General features: G+C 40.5%; 1 protein-coding gene across 6 annotated transcripts in view; it reads right to left on the bottom strand.

Annotated features, from left to right (window-relative positions):
• Nucleotides 1–857: 857 nt before the first annotated feature.
• The window catches only part of LOC138959870 (solute carrier family 15 member 1-like), a 67,756-nt gene continuing 54,919 nt past the window's right edge, over nucleotides 858–13,694 (bottom strand). For 5 of the 6 annotated variants that reach the window (XM_070331521.1, XM_070331518.1, XM_070331523.1 and 2 more), the window contains 3 exons: nucleotides 12,607–12,738; nucleotides 3,584–3,691; nucleotides 858–3,000 (listed from right to left, as the gene is read on the bottom strand). In XM_070331521.1, the coding sequence (XP_070187622.1) occupies nucleotides 2,575–3,000; nucleotides 3,584–3,691; nucleotides 12,607–12,738 (666 nt within the window). In that variant the 3' untranslated portion in view covers nucleotides 858–2,574. Of the gene's footprint in view, nucleotides 3,078–3,583; nucleotides 3,692–12,606; nucleotides 12,739–13,694 lie in introns of all 6 variants that reach the window. The other variant, XM_070331524.1, reaches the window with a different exon arrangement.

Raw genomic sequence — 13,694 nt, 5'->3', positions numbered from 1 at the left:
GCGTACATTCTTGTCGATATTGTTACCTTTGGGCTCATAAATTAAGTCAATCGTCGTGTTGTCCGAAAGTGACTTTTGTCAGCATAGAACTTACTGTGCTTTGATCATTGACTGAGAAGAATCTTCCGATGACACTAGTTCATTTCACTACGCGACTGCAGATCTGCAAGGAAACTTATGGCAGGGGAAATAAGCTTAACTGAAGACGAATAAGCGGAGTAACTGTTCTTCAACGGATTGCTCTTACACTGATCTAAATATTTAGATCTTGTCGTCTGCTAGTCTGCTAGTAAGTAGTCTTCGGTCGTGTGAAAGTCACATCTATTTCGACTGTGTGCATCGATCCGTGTAGTGAAATGTTGATCTTTGATGATTTGGCAACATAACTTCGCTAAATGTGCTTCGAGTGTACTCTCCCCGTTAACCGCATTTGAAAACGTCTTTTAACAAGACCATGATTGTTTCGACAGCCCAGACGGGGAGGATCCTCGATAGCTCACAGGGTATATAATGTTTTCCGCCGTTTTTTGAAGAATCCTTTCAAATTTGCTATTCCAAAAGTACCTTATGACACGACTCGAGTGGCAAAGAACATTCTCTGCAATTCCTGTCTCAGTCCGTGCAGCCGTTTCGGGTCCTATCGTCATCATACAAACATACACACAGACACACAAGAACCAGCTTTAAAAGTTAGATTATGTAGGAACCATGTGAACCAGTGATTTTTTCTTATGTACAACAGATACTACAGTATTTCTGCTTTATGAAAAGCAATATTTCAAAAACAAAACTAGAGATTTGAATTTTGACCACTTTTCCCCCTTTCTGTCACCAGTACTGAAGAACAACTCAAATACATGTAAGAAAGAATTTGTGCTGAAAGTAAATTAAAACATTTTTGTTGAAAACAAAAACCCATACACTATTAGATATTTGAAAATGTGACACAAAACGAATGATAGAAAAACATATTTTTATTTTTGACCTCTGAGGAAAATTTGCATCATCTGCTGTCAGCAGTAGATCTATTGAGTTAGCCCTTCATTTCTGTCACTGCACTGGTCAGTATTTTCTGGTCTCACACAGTCCTCTTTACACATTGCTTTCTAGGCTCACACAGTCCTCTTCAGACTTATTTTTTATTTTTAATTTTTTTTAAATTTGTTTTTTGTTTGTTGCGTATGATTTTAATGTCTGGTGTATAATCGTACAGCGGTCTTCAATTTCGTAAGATTGTACGCAAATTTCGTACAGTAACCAGGTCTGATGTACACCAAAAAAGACGTAAAACAAAAAAATGTCAAGCCGTCGGGTGAGATAGGCAGCTAAATCCTCGCTTTTCCTTCTAAAACAAATAACACTTAGAAAATGGCTAAGGTGCTTGTTAAAAGGGTAGCTAGATTCTCTCTTATCTTTCTTACAAATGGCGACGCTGTCTGGCAAGAGACTGGCGACATTTTCACTTCTTCTTAGATCATTTCTTATAGGATCCACCTATCTTCCTTTTGGATCCACCTTTCTTCACGTTCTTTCCTCCTCCTTCATCGTGAAAACTGTCCAGACTGTCTGGTTACAAGGGGATGTAGATTCTCATTCTTTCTTACATCCTTACTTGTTCCCGGATCCAGCTTTCTTCTAAACGGATCGAATTTTCTCTTTACGGATCCAACTTTCTTCTTACCGGAATAACTTTCTTCGTGCCCTTCCGTTTTGCTCTCTATGCCCTCAAAACTTAGACATTAGATCTTGTCTTTTTCCCGGATCCAAATTTCATCTTTCCGGATCCAACTTTCTTCTTAATCTTTCCGTCTCCTTCTGAGGCCTTCACACTGAGCGCAACTTGGAACAAGAAGGGCAAAGCCCATACGACTCACATGCTTTACACATTTTTCCTACCAAAATACATGTGACCTTGACCCAAGGTCAAGGTCATCCAAGGTCATGCAACACAAAGCTGTTAATTCAAGACATAGGAAGTACAATGGTGCTTATTGGCTCTTTCTACTATGAGATATGGTCACTTTTAGTGGTTCACTACCTTATTTTGGTCACATTTCATAAGGGTCAAAGTGACCTTGACCTTGATCATATGTGACCAAATGTGTCTCATGATGAAAGCATAACATGTGCCCCACATAATTTTAAAGTTTGAAACAGTTATCTTCCATAGTTCAGGGTCAAGGTCACTTCAAAATATGTATACAATCCCACTTTGAAGAGCTCCTGTGACCTTGACCTTGAAGCAAGGTAAACCAACCTGGTATCAAAAGATGGGGCTTACTTTGCCCTATATATCATATATAGGTGAGGTATTGAATCTCAAAAACTTCAGAGAAAATGGGAAAAATGTGAAAAATAGCTGTTTTTTAGGCAACATTTATGGCCCCTGCGACCTTGACCTTGAAGCAAGGTCAAGATGCTATGTATGTTTTTTTGGGCCTTGTCATCATACACCATCTTGCCAAATTTGGTACTGATAGACTGAATAGTGTCCAAGAAATATCCAACGTTAAAGTTTTCCGGACGGACGTCCGGACGGACGGACGGACGGACGACTCGGGTGAGTACATAGACTCACTTTTGCTTCGCATGTGAGTCAAAAACGGCTACGCTGTCTGAAATTGTAGCTGGATTTCCATTTCTTCTCATATCCTTAATTTCTTCTGGATCCACTTTTCTTCTAATCAGATCCAACTTTCTTCTCGGCCTTCCCTGTAGGCCCTCACATTCAGTAAGACTTAGGCAAGGTAGCTGGATTCTCACTTCTTCTCTGGTCCGCCTTTCTTCTTGTCCTCCCCTCCTCCCTCCTTCCCATCTCCCTCCTTCCCGCCTTTCTTTTTCTTGCTGTCCTTCTTGTCTCCCTTCTTGCCTCCCTTCTTGCCTCCCTTCTTGTCTCCCTTTTTGCCTCCCTTCTTGTCTCCCTTCTTGCCTCCCTTCTTGTCTCCCTTTTTGCTGCCACCTGGCTTCTTCGTGGTCATCGTTGTCTCGCTTTCCACATAACTGTAAAAACAGGTCATGATTGCAAATATAACGCAGTCCGCCATCATGACAGCAGAAAATAGGTAAAATTCAGCCATCTGAAACAGAAAAACGCAGGCAATCTGACTGTCTCTCTTTTCTCAAAAACACACACACACACACACACACACACACACACACACACACACACACACACACACACACACACACACACACACACACGCACAACTACTGACATACACACACACGCGGTCTATCGCTCTGTCTGTCTGTCTCCGTGTGTGTGTGTGTGTGTGTGTGTGTGTGTGTGTGTGTGTGTGTTTGTGTGTGTGTGTGTTTGTGTGTGTGTGTGTGTGTGTGTGTGTGTGTGTTTGTGAAAGAGAGAAAGTCAGATTGTAAGAGAGAGAGAGAGAGAGAGAGAGAGAGAGAGAGAGAGAGAGAGAGAGAGAGAGAGAGAGTGAGAGTGAGAGAGAGAGAGAGAGAGAGGGGACACACACACACACACACACACACACACACACACACACACACACACACACACACATACACACACACACACACACACACTCACAGATAGACAGAGACACATTTAGACTGCTCCCACCTGACTTGGCAGAAGGTCCAACTCTGCCACCAAGACAACGATGAGATCTCCAACAGACGTCGTCAGCAGCCAGCACGCCTGGATGACAGACTTCATGGACTCAGGGGCCTGCAATCAAACAACCGTATCACTCATCAATCAATCAATCATCTATCAGGCTTTTCTAGAACATGGTTAACAAGAAAACCAAAATTAATGCTTGCACACGACTCCCCTTCGACAAGACATTTTCAAGACCTTGATTTCTAAGATATTCTGTTCATAACCTCTGCAAGTTTACCCCCATTATAAGACCTGATTTTCTCAGGGTTTTGTAGGTCTTAAAAGGACGATTCCACTACCTATGACCCAACCCCCCCCCCCCCCCCCAAACAAAAGCACAAAAAAAAGCTGTTCCAGCTTCATAAAATAATGTTCAAGACTACTCCTTATGTGACATTTAGTTATTCAACCTGAAGAATATTTCACATATTCAAACTGGCACAACCCCCAATCTCAACCCCACCACCATGACTAGCATGACATACTCAAAATCCACCCAATTTTAATAAAGGATATTTCTTTTTAACAAGAAGCATATTAATTGCTAATTTTCTTGACCAAATTGAGTTTTTACGAATATGACCCCGCAAGTTATGTATTATTAAGTGTTTCTTAGTTTCACAATTTGTTTACGTTATGTAGGCGCTTCTTGACCCTGTTAAAGTTCTCGACTGATAAGTTGAATACTATTTTGTTCAGGTTTCTCTGGAAGAGGAAGTATTCAAATACAAAAGCCTTTGAAAAAGTTAAACGAAATGTATTGTGTACTGTGGTGGAAGAAGGTGGTATTAACATGATAAACGTCCATGATATGCAGACTTCTTTTTTACTCACACGGGCAGCAAAACTTCAACAACGAAAACATGAACCGTGGACAACGATTTTGATATCACTGTCTCAACAGATCATGGCAGAAGATATGATCACACAGTCCGTCAATATTGGGTAGTGTGCGTGTGAATGGGGGGTGCGAGTGGATTTGATTCTTGTTGCTTTTTGCTTTTTGGGTCCAGCGGACCATATAGGCCAAATCATGCGAGTGGATGGATCGGGGGTAAAATACACTGAGCACAAAAAGTTAAGGATATTTTTTCAGTGGTATAGCTCAGATGTTAAACAGCATTGTTTTGGTCAGAAATACACGTGTATTTGAAGATAGTCTTTCTTCTGCTCAAAAATGTGTTTCTGGAATCTGAGTAGTATTTGGGTATGACGTCAGAGGCCCGTGACCACGCCTACCCTCAAAAACGGCGGTTTTTTTGACGGCATGATTCACTTTCAACCATCGAAACAGTGACTTAAACTGAATGATAATTTACATTTTTTACATCCGAAAGTTTATTTGGTGTCCTACCTAACAAGTCATACAAATTTCGTTCAAATCCGCCGCGCAGTCAGGCTGATCCAGCGTGTAAAGGAAAGCGACAACAATCCTGAAAAACGGCAAAAAATCAAGGGTTTTTGTGGTGTTTTTGCTGGGTAGCCGCAGTTGATATGCAATAAATCTAAAACTACAAATAGCAGTCTCTCCAAATTTCACAGAACGATGATAAAGACCCTCATCAGTATATGTTCCCAGTACTTAGAGTAAACAGAACCCGAGAATAGACGTTGTAACGGGTTTCCGTTAAAAATGTGTAAACGTTTGTAACGTCCAAGAAACAAATGTGACATGCACTCAACTTTGTATAATTTGCAAAGAATGGTGCCATTACATGTGTGTCAAGTTTCAGAAACATTCTGTCACGGGCTCAAAAGTTCTGATAGTTTGAAAAGAGGTGAAAAATACTGTCCCTGGTGTCTTTCGCGCAACTTTTTGAAGGACTTTTTCTATAATTTTGTTTCTCGTTCTCCGATAGGATGCGTATAGCCTTCACGGATGATGCGTTCAACTTGCTCAGTAGCAACTGCAGAAAAGAACTGTTCACGTGTTTTGAACACTGCTGTGCTGTATATATAAGAAAGAAGTAAAGAAGACAAAGAATCAAAAAGACAGAAGAATACAGACATCATATAATTCCCAAAAATATGATGTCAGATGGAGACAAAACTTGGTTTTTCTCATCGTCGTCTTGATAGCAGCGAGACACAATCTGGCATTTGCTGTGACGAATCAGACAGTTGGAATGCTACGAAATAGAGCTGTGGAGATGGACATCGCCAAGTTTTTAAGAGTCTGTAAGAACATTGTCTCGAGGTCATAACGGCCTACTATACAGAGAACCGTTATCTGTCCGTTATGACAAAGAGAGAACGCCTTTTTGTTTGTCCCTAAATTCGTAAACCGTGAACATCAAGCTACGGGTTCAGTCACGCAAACTTTAATGTATAATTATTTGGAGGTCGGATTATTTTTTTTATCATGCACACATGTATACAAACACACACGTAGTCAGAGACAGACAGATGCATAAACTCACGCACTTGCACACCAGAACACCGTGATAAAGACAAATTTACCGTTACCAAGTTACCGTTTCCGGACGGTTGAAAGTGAATCATGCCGTCAAAAAACGCCATTTTTGAGGGTAGGCGTGGTCACGGACCTCTGACGTCATACCCACATATGACTCAGATTCCAGATTTTTGAGCAGAAGAAAGACTGATCTTCACATACACGTATATTTCTGACCAAAAAACTGCTGTTTAACATCTGGGCTATACCACTGAAAAAATATCCTTAACTTTTTGTGCTCAGTGTAGGCTTTAGGTGTAGTTTACCCATGTAAAAAAACGATGCCGGGTTTTCTAAAACTCAATACGATCAGGATGTTATAAGATAACAGTAGGCCTACATATATATATAGATGTATTGAAGTGTACCGGTGCATGTGATGTTAGTATGTTTAGATGTCAGACAAACATATTTTATGAAAATGTTAGCCATTATATCTTTGGTATGATGGTTATACGCATACATATGTCTCACCAACACATATTCCAACAACACATACACATTTAAAGAAGATTAACGAATTAAAAAAGTAAAAAGAAAAAGAGGTATTGTAGACTATTGTACATGAAAATGTTAATGTCCATTGTAGCTCAAACACATGCATAACAGTTTATAAGGAATATTGTAACAATCAGTGGTATTTATTAAACGCCCCACATGATGTGCTTGGCAAATTTAAAAAAAATATATATATATAAATATGACCCCCGCTTTGACCCCAAAATGTGACGGGGGTCAACAAAACTAGGATCATGGTGACAGATAATTAAACCATTGAAATATTTAACGTTTTAAAGCTCCAGCTTCAAAAACACCTGAAATAAGTCAATGGTAAGTAATTATGAATCGATCATGACCCCATGTGACCCCAAAACTTGACGAGGGTCAATAAAACTTAAGTCAAGTCGTGAGATTAACAAACCCCAGAAGTGTGCAAGGTTTCAAAGCTGTAGCTTCAAAAACATCCGAGATAACCTCAACGTTAAGTTTTTATGAAATGAACATGACCCCGCTGTGACCCCCACATTTGACTAGGGTCCACCAAACTAGGGTCACTTCGTGAGATCATCAAATCCTAAAAGTGTGCACAGTTTCAGAGGTCTAGCTTGAGAAACATCCAAGATAACCTCAACGTTAATTGTTTTGACAACGAACAGGCGCCAGATATATATACGGACGGACACATATAGACGAGGAACCAAATCGGAAAAAGACGCTTAGTTAAGGAGTTTAAGGCACGGGAGGTACTCCCGAGCAAATTCGGTTTCATTTGACAGACAAATGCATATTGTCTCTGAAACAACTTTTCTTGGTACCCAAAAGTGGCAGCAGCTATACGCAATTTTAAGGCAAAGTGGCCCAGTTTTTTTGAAAAATGCACTTCAGAAAAAAAAACTTTGTTGCAAAAATCGGTAATATCAGCTTAAACGCAGGCAGCAGAGTAACTATTTTTGAGTGAACTATCAAGTAATTGGAAGGTGTTAAACAGCAAGTAAAAAGATTGTTTGCGTGAAACACATAGTGGCACCAGGAGGCCTTGCATTTCAGAAATTGTGTTACGTCACGTCATTTTCACTTTTCTGGATAATGTCAAATCTCATAAAAGACGTTTTGTAAGCCACAATCTAATGAAATACATATCAGAGGGAAGTGCATTCATTGGGCTTTTATTTGCAAGTACCTCTGATGAGATAGCTATTAAACACTAAGTGTGAGAGTTCATTTCCGAAGCACACCCCCTAATTTTGTAAGTCAAAGTTATGTCATGAAAGACTTTTGAGAGGCACTATGACAGGTAAAGGTGGAGTGTAATGGACTTAAAATGCACGTTAATACATAGACAAATGCCTGCTCTAAGCGTAGGTGCAAAATATATAAAGATACCTGTGAAGAAGTGTATGCGCGAGACGATAACTGTGTGCTGAGTCTCATTTAGTGAAACAACGCCTTTAATTGCTTTTCCTTACATTTTCAGGCAATGCTGGTTTTCATAAGAGTCACATTTGAACCTAAAAAATGCCCGTCAATATAAAGTAAGAAGATAGAATGTAACTGTGATTGATAATGTGCACCATTTTTATTGAACATTCACTGAAAAAGTCGGGTGGATACCGTTTTTGGCGGTTTTACGTTTCACTGAAGGAAAAACGGAATTTAGTGTGTTATACAAAACTCTCTGGGTAACATGATTTACATAAAATAAAGAAGTACAATTTATGCCATATAGTTACTGGATGTAGGTTGAGCTTGCGGAATATTGTTTAAATATTGCACCTGCAATGATGACGTCACACGTGACGTCGAACCTACAGGTAAGCGAGGTGTAAAGTCTAGAATAAGCACGGTATTCTAGATGGTGAGACTTATACAGTACTCTCGCAAAAAAGTTGAATGGCATGGAAGACATATATGAATATACTTTCTAAATTATTTTGTCGTGGAACTCAGCAGTGGCAGCGTCAATTCACAATTCGAAGGCAAAACATCCCAACGACACTGAGCACAAAAAAAAGAGAGGATATTTCTTCAGTGCTACACATCTCATGTTAAACAGCAGTGTTTAGGCCAAAGATATATGGGTATATGACGAATTGCCTTTCTTCTGCTCAAAAAATGGTTTAAAGGATTTGAGCATTATTTGGGTATGACGTCACAGGTCCCTGTTAATACCTACTCACAAAAATGAGTGGTTTTGACAGCATGATCCTCTTTAAACCGTGAAAAAGGCGAATAAAACTAAACAATATTTCATATGTTTTACACCAGTGAGTTTCGTTGGAGTCTTAGCTAACAGGGCTTACCTATTTTGTTTAAAACTGCCGCGCAGTCAGGCTGATCTAACGTGTGAAAGAGAGCGCCCACAAGGTTGATAACGACAGGAAATCCTGGTTTTTGAGAATGTTTGTCCTGGGTGGCTGCAGTTGATATGCAATAAATCTAAAACTACACGCAGCCGTTTCTGCAAATTACACATGACGCTGACAAATACTCTCTTCTCTGTGCGTGTCATCAATGGACAGAAACAGAACCTGAGAATAGACGTTGTAACGGTTTTCCGTTAACACTTTTTGAACGCTGGTAACGTCACTGAGACAAATGCAACATCATTAAAATTGTGCATGCTTAGGAAGTGGTTGTATCCTTATACGTGTCTTAAGTTTCAAAAGAATTCTTTCTCGGGATCAAAAGTTGTGTTCGTTTCAAAAGAGTCACAAAATACTATGATTGGTGCTTTTCGCGCAATCTTTTTCAACGGACACTTTTTGATGATTTCGTCGCCCGTCTTCCGACAGGACGTATATACAACCGTCACAGACTATGGACAGCTAGCTCAGTAGCTGTTGCACCAAAGATATGCATGTTTTTTGTGGTTTTTTTTTAAGTCTTTGCTTAAAAAGCGAAAAAAGCGAAAAAAGGAAAAGCGTTGCAAAGACAGAAGAATGAAGACATGACGTCATATTCCAAGAAATATATCAACAGCGGGACGACTGGGATTTACCTATCGTGTCTTGAGATGGAGAATATTAAAGGCATATGTACGCGCTCCCGTGTTTACAAAGTGTAGTTTGCCCATAATCGATGTCAAACGAACCATAAGACCATATAATGACGATATGTCACCATGCGCGGACCATAATACATGCATTACAGCTTGTTCTAGCCTCTGAAAAAGTGAGGATGTCAACAAAGCCGCGGTGTTAGCTCCCTTGCGTCAACGTTACATGTGTTGCCAAATCTATAAATAGGACGATCCAGATCAAAATGAAAATTAACATATATCTCAACATTGAAGGGGTCCTAGACCACAATATTTTGCAGGGAACTTAATTTAGCATGTCTCCAGCTGTTGGTAAAGCAATTAGCGTGTATAGTCATCGAGTACATATGCCTTTAATTTATCCTACATACGTGAGAGAGACACCCGTGAGATAATAATCGTTCAAATCACACGTGTGTATATCATGTAAATGAGGTCATGTCAAGCAAGTCTGGCAGGGACCTGTTTTTCCACTGCTTATGATGCCAAAGTCACCGAGACAAACGTCATTATAGAAACAAAAATTGCGCTCGCTAATTACCCTCGATGAATCTTTGGAACTAACACGTCACGCCACACTTTCAGAGTGACGTTTCTTTGCTTTGACGTATTAGATTGCACGAGGCTTTAGAAGAGATCGAGGTTCCAAAACAAGCGTCTTCAATTAGTTGCCTCGACTGCAAGACATTTTCAGTAAAATACACGTAAGTACAGTATGTAGGATAAACAGAATACTACATGGCTTGCTGAGTCGTACCAGATTTACACTCGTTGCTTTTTCAAATAGTGAACAGCTCGCTTTCGCTCGCAGTTCAATATTTAAAAAAAAAATCGTGTAAATCTGGTACGACACAGGAAGCCATGTAGTATTCTCTATATACACATATGTTTCCGACCGAAATGCAGCTGTTTATCATGAGGTCTATAGCACTGAAGAAATATCCAATCCTTTTTGTGCTCAGTGTAGTTGGGATGTTCTGCCTTCGAATTGTGAATTGACGCTGTTACCACTATGTGGTCCATGTCTAAACAATTTAGAAAGTATAATCATATGTCTTTCACATGGCACAACTTTTTCGAGGGAGTACCGATTGCTCTGTGTATTGTATGCAGTCTATCTTTCCGAACATTTTACACAGACTGCTCATTCTAGACTCCACACGTTGCGTACCTGTAACCTTGACGTCACTTGTGACGTCATCGCTGTTGTTGCGATGTTCAAATAACATCATGCAAGCTCAATCTACATTCAGTAACTACATACACAAAATTGTACTGCTTTGTCCCGTTCACAAGAAATTCACCAGAGTGTTTTGTTTTACACACGAAAAGCATGTTTTCTTCAGTGAAAAGTAAACTGACAAAAAACAGTTCACAACTGATTTTCTTGGTGAAAATTTAGGAAATAGGACACACATATGCCCATCGCGGATACATTTGATCATCTACTTTGAATTGAGGAGCTATTTGGAAGATAAAATGCAATTCAGATAAAATTCAGCACCAGCTGAAAATGTAAGGATGCGCAATTAAAGGCGTAATTTGTGTAAGAAAAGCTATAATAACAAACAAAACTGTCTCTCACAATAATACTTTTACGTGTATCTTTTTAAATATTGAACCTACTAGTCGACCAGGCATTTGTCTGTTATAACATACATATCAAGTCCATCAAATTGTATTCCAACACGTCATAATGAGAGCAAAAGACTTTCCGGGCAGAATGTTGACTTTCAAAATTCGGGGGTGTACTTCTGTAATGAACTCTCTAATTTTGTGTTTAAGAGGTATCTCCAAAAAGTTACTTGCTACAAGAAGCCAGATGATTACATTTTTCTCTGACTGGTATCTAATCAGATTGTGTCTGAGGAAATGTCCTCAGGGAGAATTGACATTATCCAGAAAAGTAAAAACGGCATGATGTAACACAACTTCCGAAATGCAAGGCCTGATGACACTCTTATGTGCTACAGTCAAACAAGCTTTTTGCTTGCCGTGTTACACCTTCCAGTAATCTAATAATTCACTCTAATATACTAACTCTGATTCCAATGTGGATAAGAAAAATGACAGTGTGGTATAGGCAAGGCAAGTTTCTATTTGGTTCAACGTGTTCTTCGTGATTTGTTTACCCCGTCTCACACCCACTGTAGTTACCGTCTGATCAAAGCACGCATAGGGCCTACCTCATGAGTGAGCGCGTCATACCTTTTTGAACAGGGGAGAGAAATCTGTAAATTCTCGTGATCTTTCACTGAGGCGATCGTTTCGTAAACATTATTCGCGATGATCTGGAAGGCAGGGAGGGGGAGCAGGGGGCAGGGTTAGTGTGTGTGTGTGTGTGTGTGTGTGTTTGTGAGGGGCGGCGGGATGATAGCGGGCGGGGGGTAACCCTTGAGAATGACACGGTATACTGGTTTGATAAGAGTTACCTCCCTTCCGTGGGTGACAAACCATGACTTACCTGCCTTGCACTATATAGACTGTATTGATAGATGGGGAGGGTAATTATCCGAGGAAGGAAACAATGTCTGGAGAAACTAAAACCCAGGTGCACATTTGTGGGTCCAGGGCAGTGTGCATGCAAAATATCTTTTGCCATCTCTGAGGTATGGCGATCACAGACAGACAGACACACACACACACAGACAGACACTCTCTTTTATTAATATATGTATGTATAGATTAATCATTTACCATAAACCATGCCAATGAAAACCACGTTTTAGACGAACGATATCATGGCGCTCTCCTTAGAAGTGAAACTTGAAGAAGAAGAAGAAGAAGAAGAAGAAGAAGAAGAAGAAGAAGAAGAAGAAGAAGGAAGAAGGAAGAAGAAAGAAGAAAGAAAAAGGAAGAAGGAAGAAGAAAGAAGAAAGAAGAAGGAAGGAGGAAGGAGGAAGAAGGAAGAAAGAAGAAAGAAGAAGGAAGAAGGAAGAAGAAGGAAGGAAGAAGGAAGAAGAAGAAGAAGAAGAAGAAGGATTTTACCTGCGTGTAAGCGAAGGCAAGACCAGATATGGAGAAGAGAATTTCGCCAACAGTTATGGCGATATACTGAGGAATCATCAGCATCATGGACAGCGAGTTTTCCTTCACCGTCACGTACTTCTCCACCACTACCTGGGGGGTAGCCGACAATAAATATTTGTAAATTATCTGGGAGGTAAACGACAAAACATATGTAAATTGTATAAACCACCACAGGTCTTTACTCTTGGGAATATACCAAAAGTCATTCGCGTCGCTGTATTATGTGCCATTTATGTGTGTGTGTGTGTGTGTGTGTGTGTGTGTGTGTGTGTGTGTGTGTGTGTGTGTGGTGTGGTGTTGTGTGGTGTGGTGTGGTGTTGTGTGTGGTGTGGTGTGGTGGTGTGGTGTGGTGTGGTATGGTGTTGTGTTGTGTTGTGTGGTGTGGTGTGGTGTGGTGTGTGTGTGTGCCGAATTAATGTAACTGATTGACATTTATGTCCGTCGTCAAAAACACACAGCTGTAGATTTTGCCCTGGGGGTATCTGGCTTCGCGGTATTCGCGGGTTGGAAATCCAATTCGCGACGGACACGGGTCAACTTCATGTTCAGACTCAGAAACGGTATCCATGTCTCAACCGCATGTCACCACTGTAGCGCGTAACAGACATGTCATTCTGACACATTTTGATGACTGCAACCACCCTTCCACTGTCAAGATGTTAGATATTTTAGATGTTTTTCAATTCACACAGTCAGTCAGTCATCCAACGCACAAGAAGAACCACATACTGGATTGGGTTAAATGCATAGGCCTGATGATCATATTGTTCAATCTATGTCTGTTACACATGCCTTAGCCTCAGATCATTTTTGTGTTTTGTTTGATCTGATGACCCAGTGTCCTCCTCCTCCACCCATGTTTAAGTCTGTCCGTTGTCTCCGTACGATGAATAAAGACGCTTTTAGGGACGAGCTGCAGAACGCGCTGCCCCCCTCCCCCTCCGCTGACCAACTTGATGCCACGTGCTGCTCTTGACGTTCATGCCCTCGTTTCAAGTCGCCGTGTCCGTCCGTCCAAGTCCGCACCGTGGTACTCCGATATCTGT

The sequence above is a fragment of the Littorina saxatilis genome, linkage group LG2, assembly GCF_037325665.1.
Source record: "Littorina saxatilis isolate snail1 linkage group LG2, US_GU_Lsax_2.0, whole genome shotgun sequence".
Taxonomy (NCBI): Eukaryota; Metazoa; Mollusca; class Gastropoda; order Littorinimorpha; family Littorinidae; genus Littorina; species Littorina saxatilis.
Note: the sequence above shows the minus strand (reverse complement) of the source record. Positions and strands in the feature narration are given on the sequence as shown.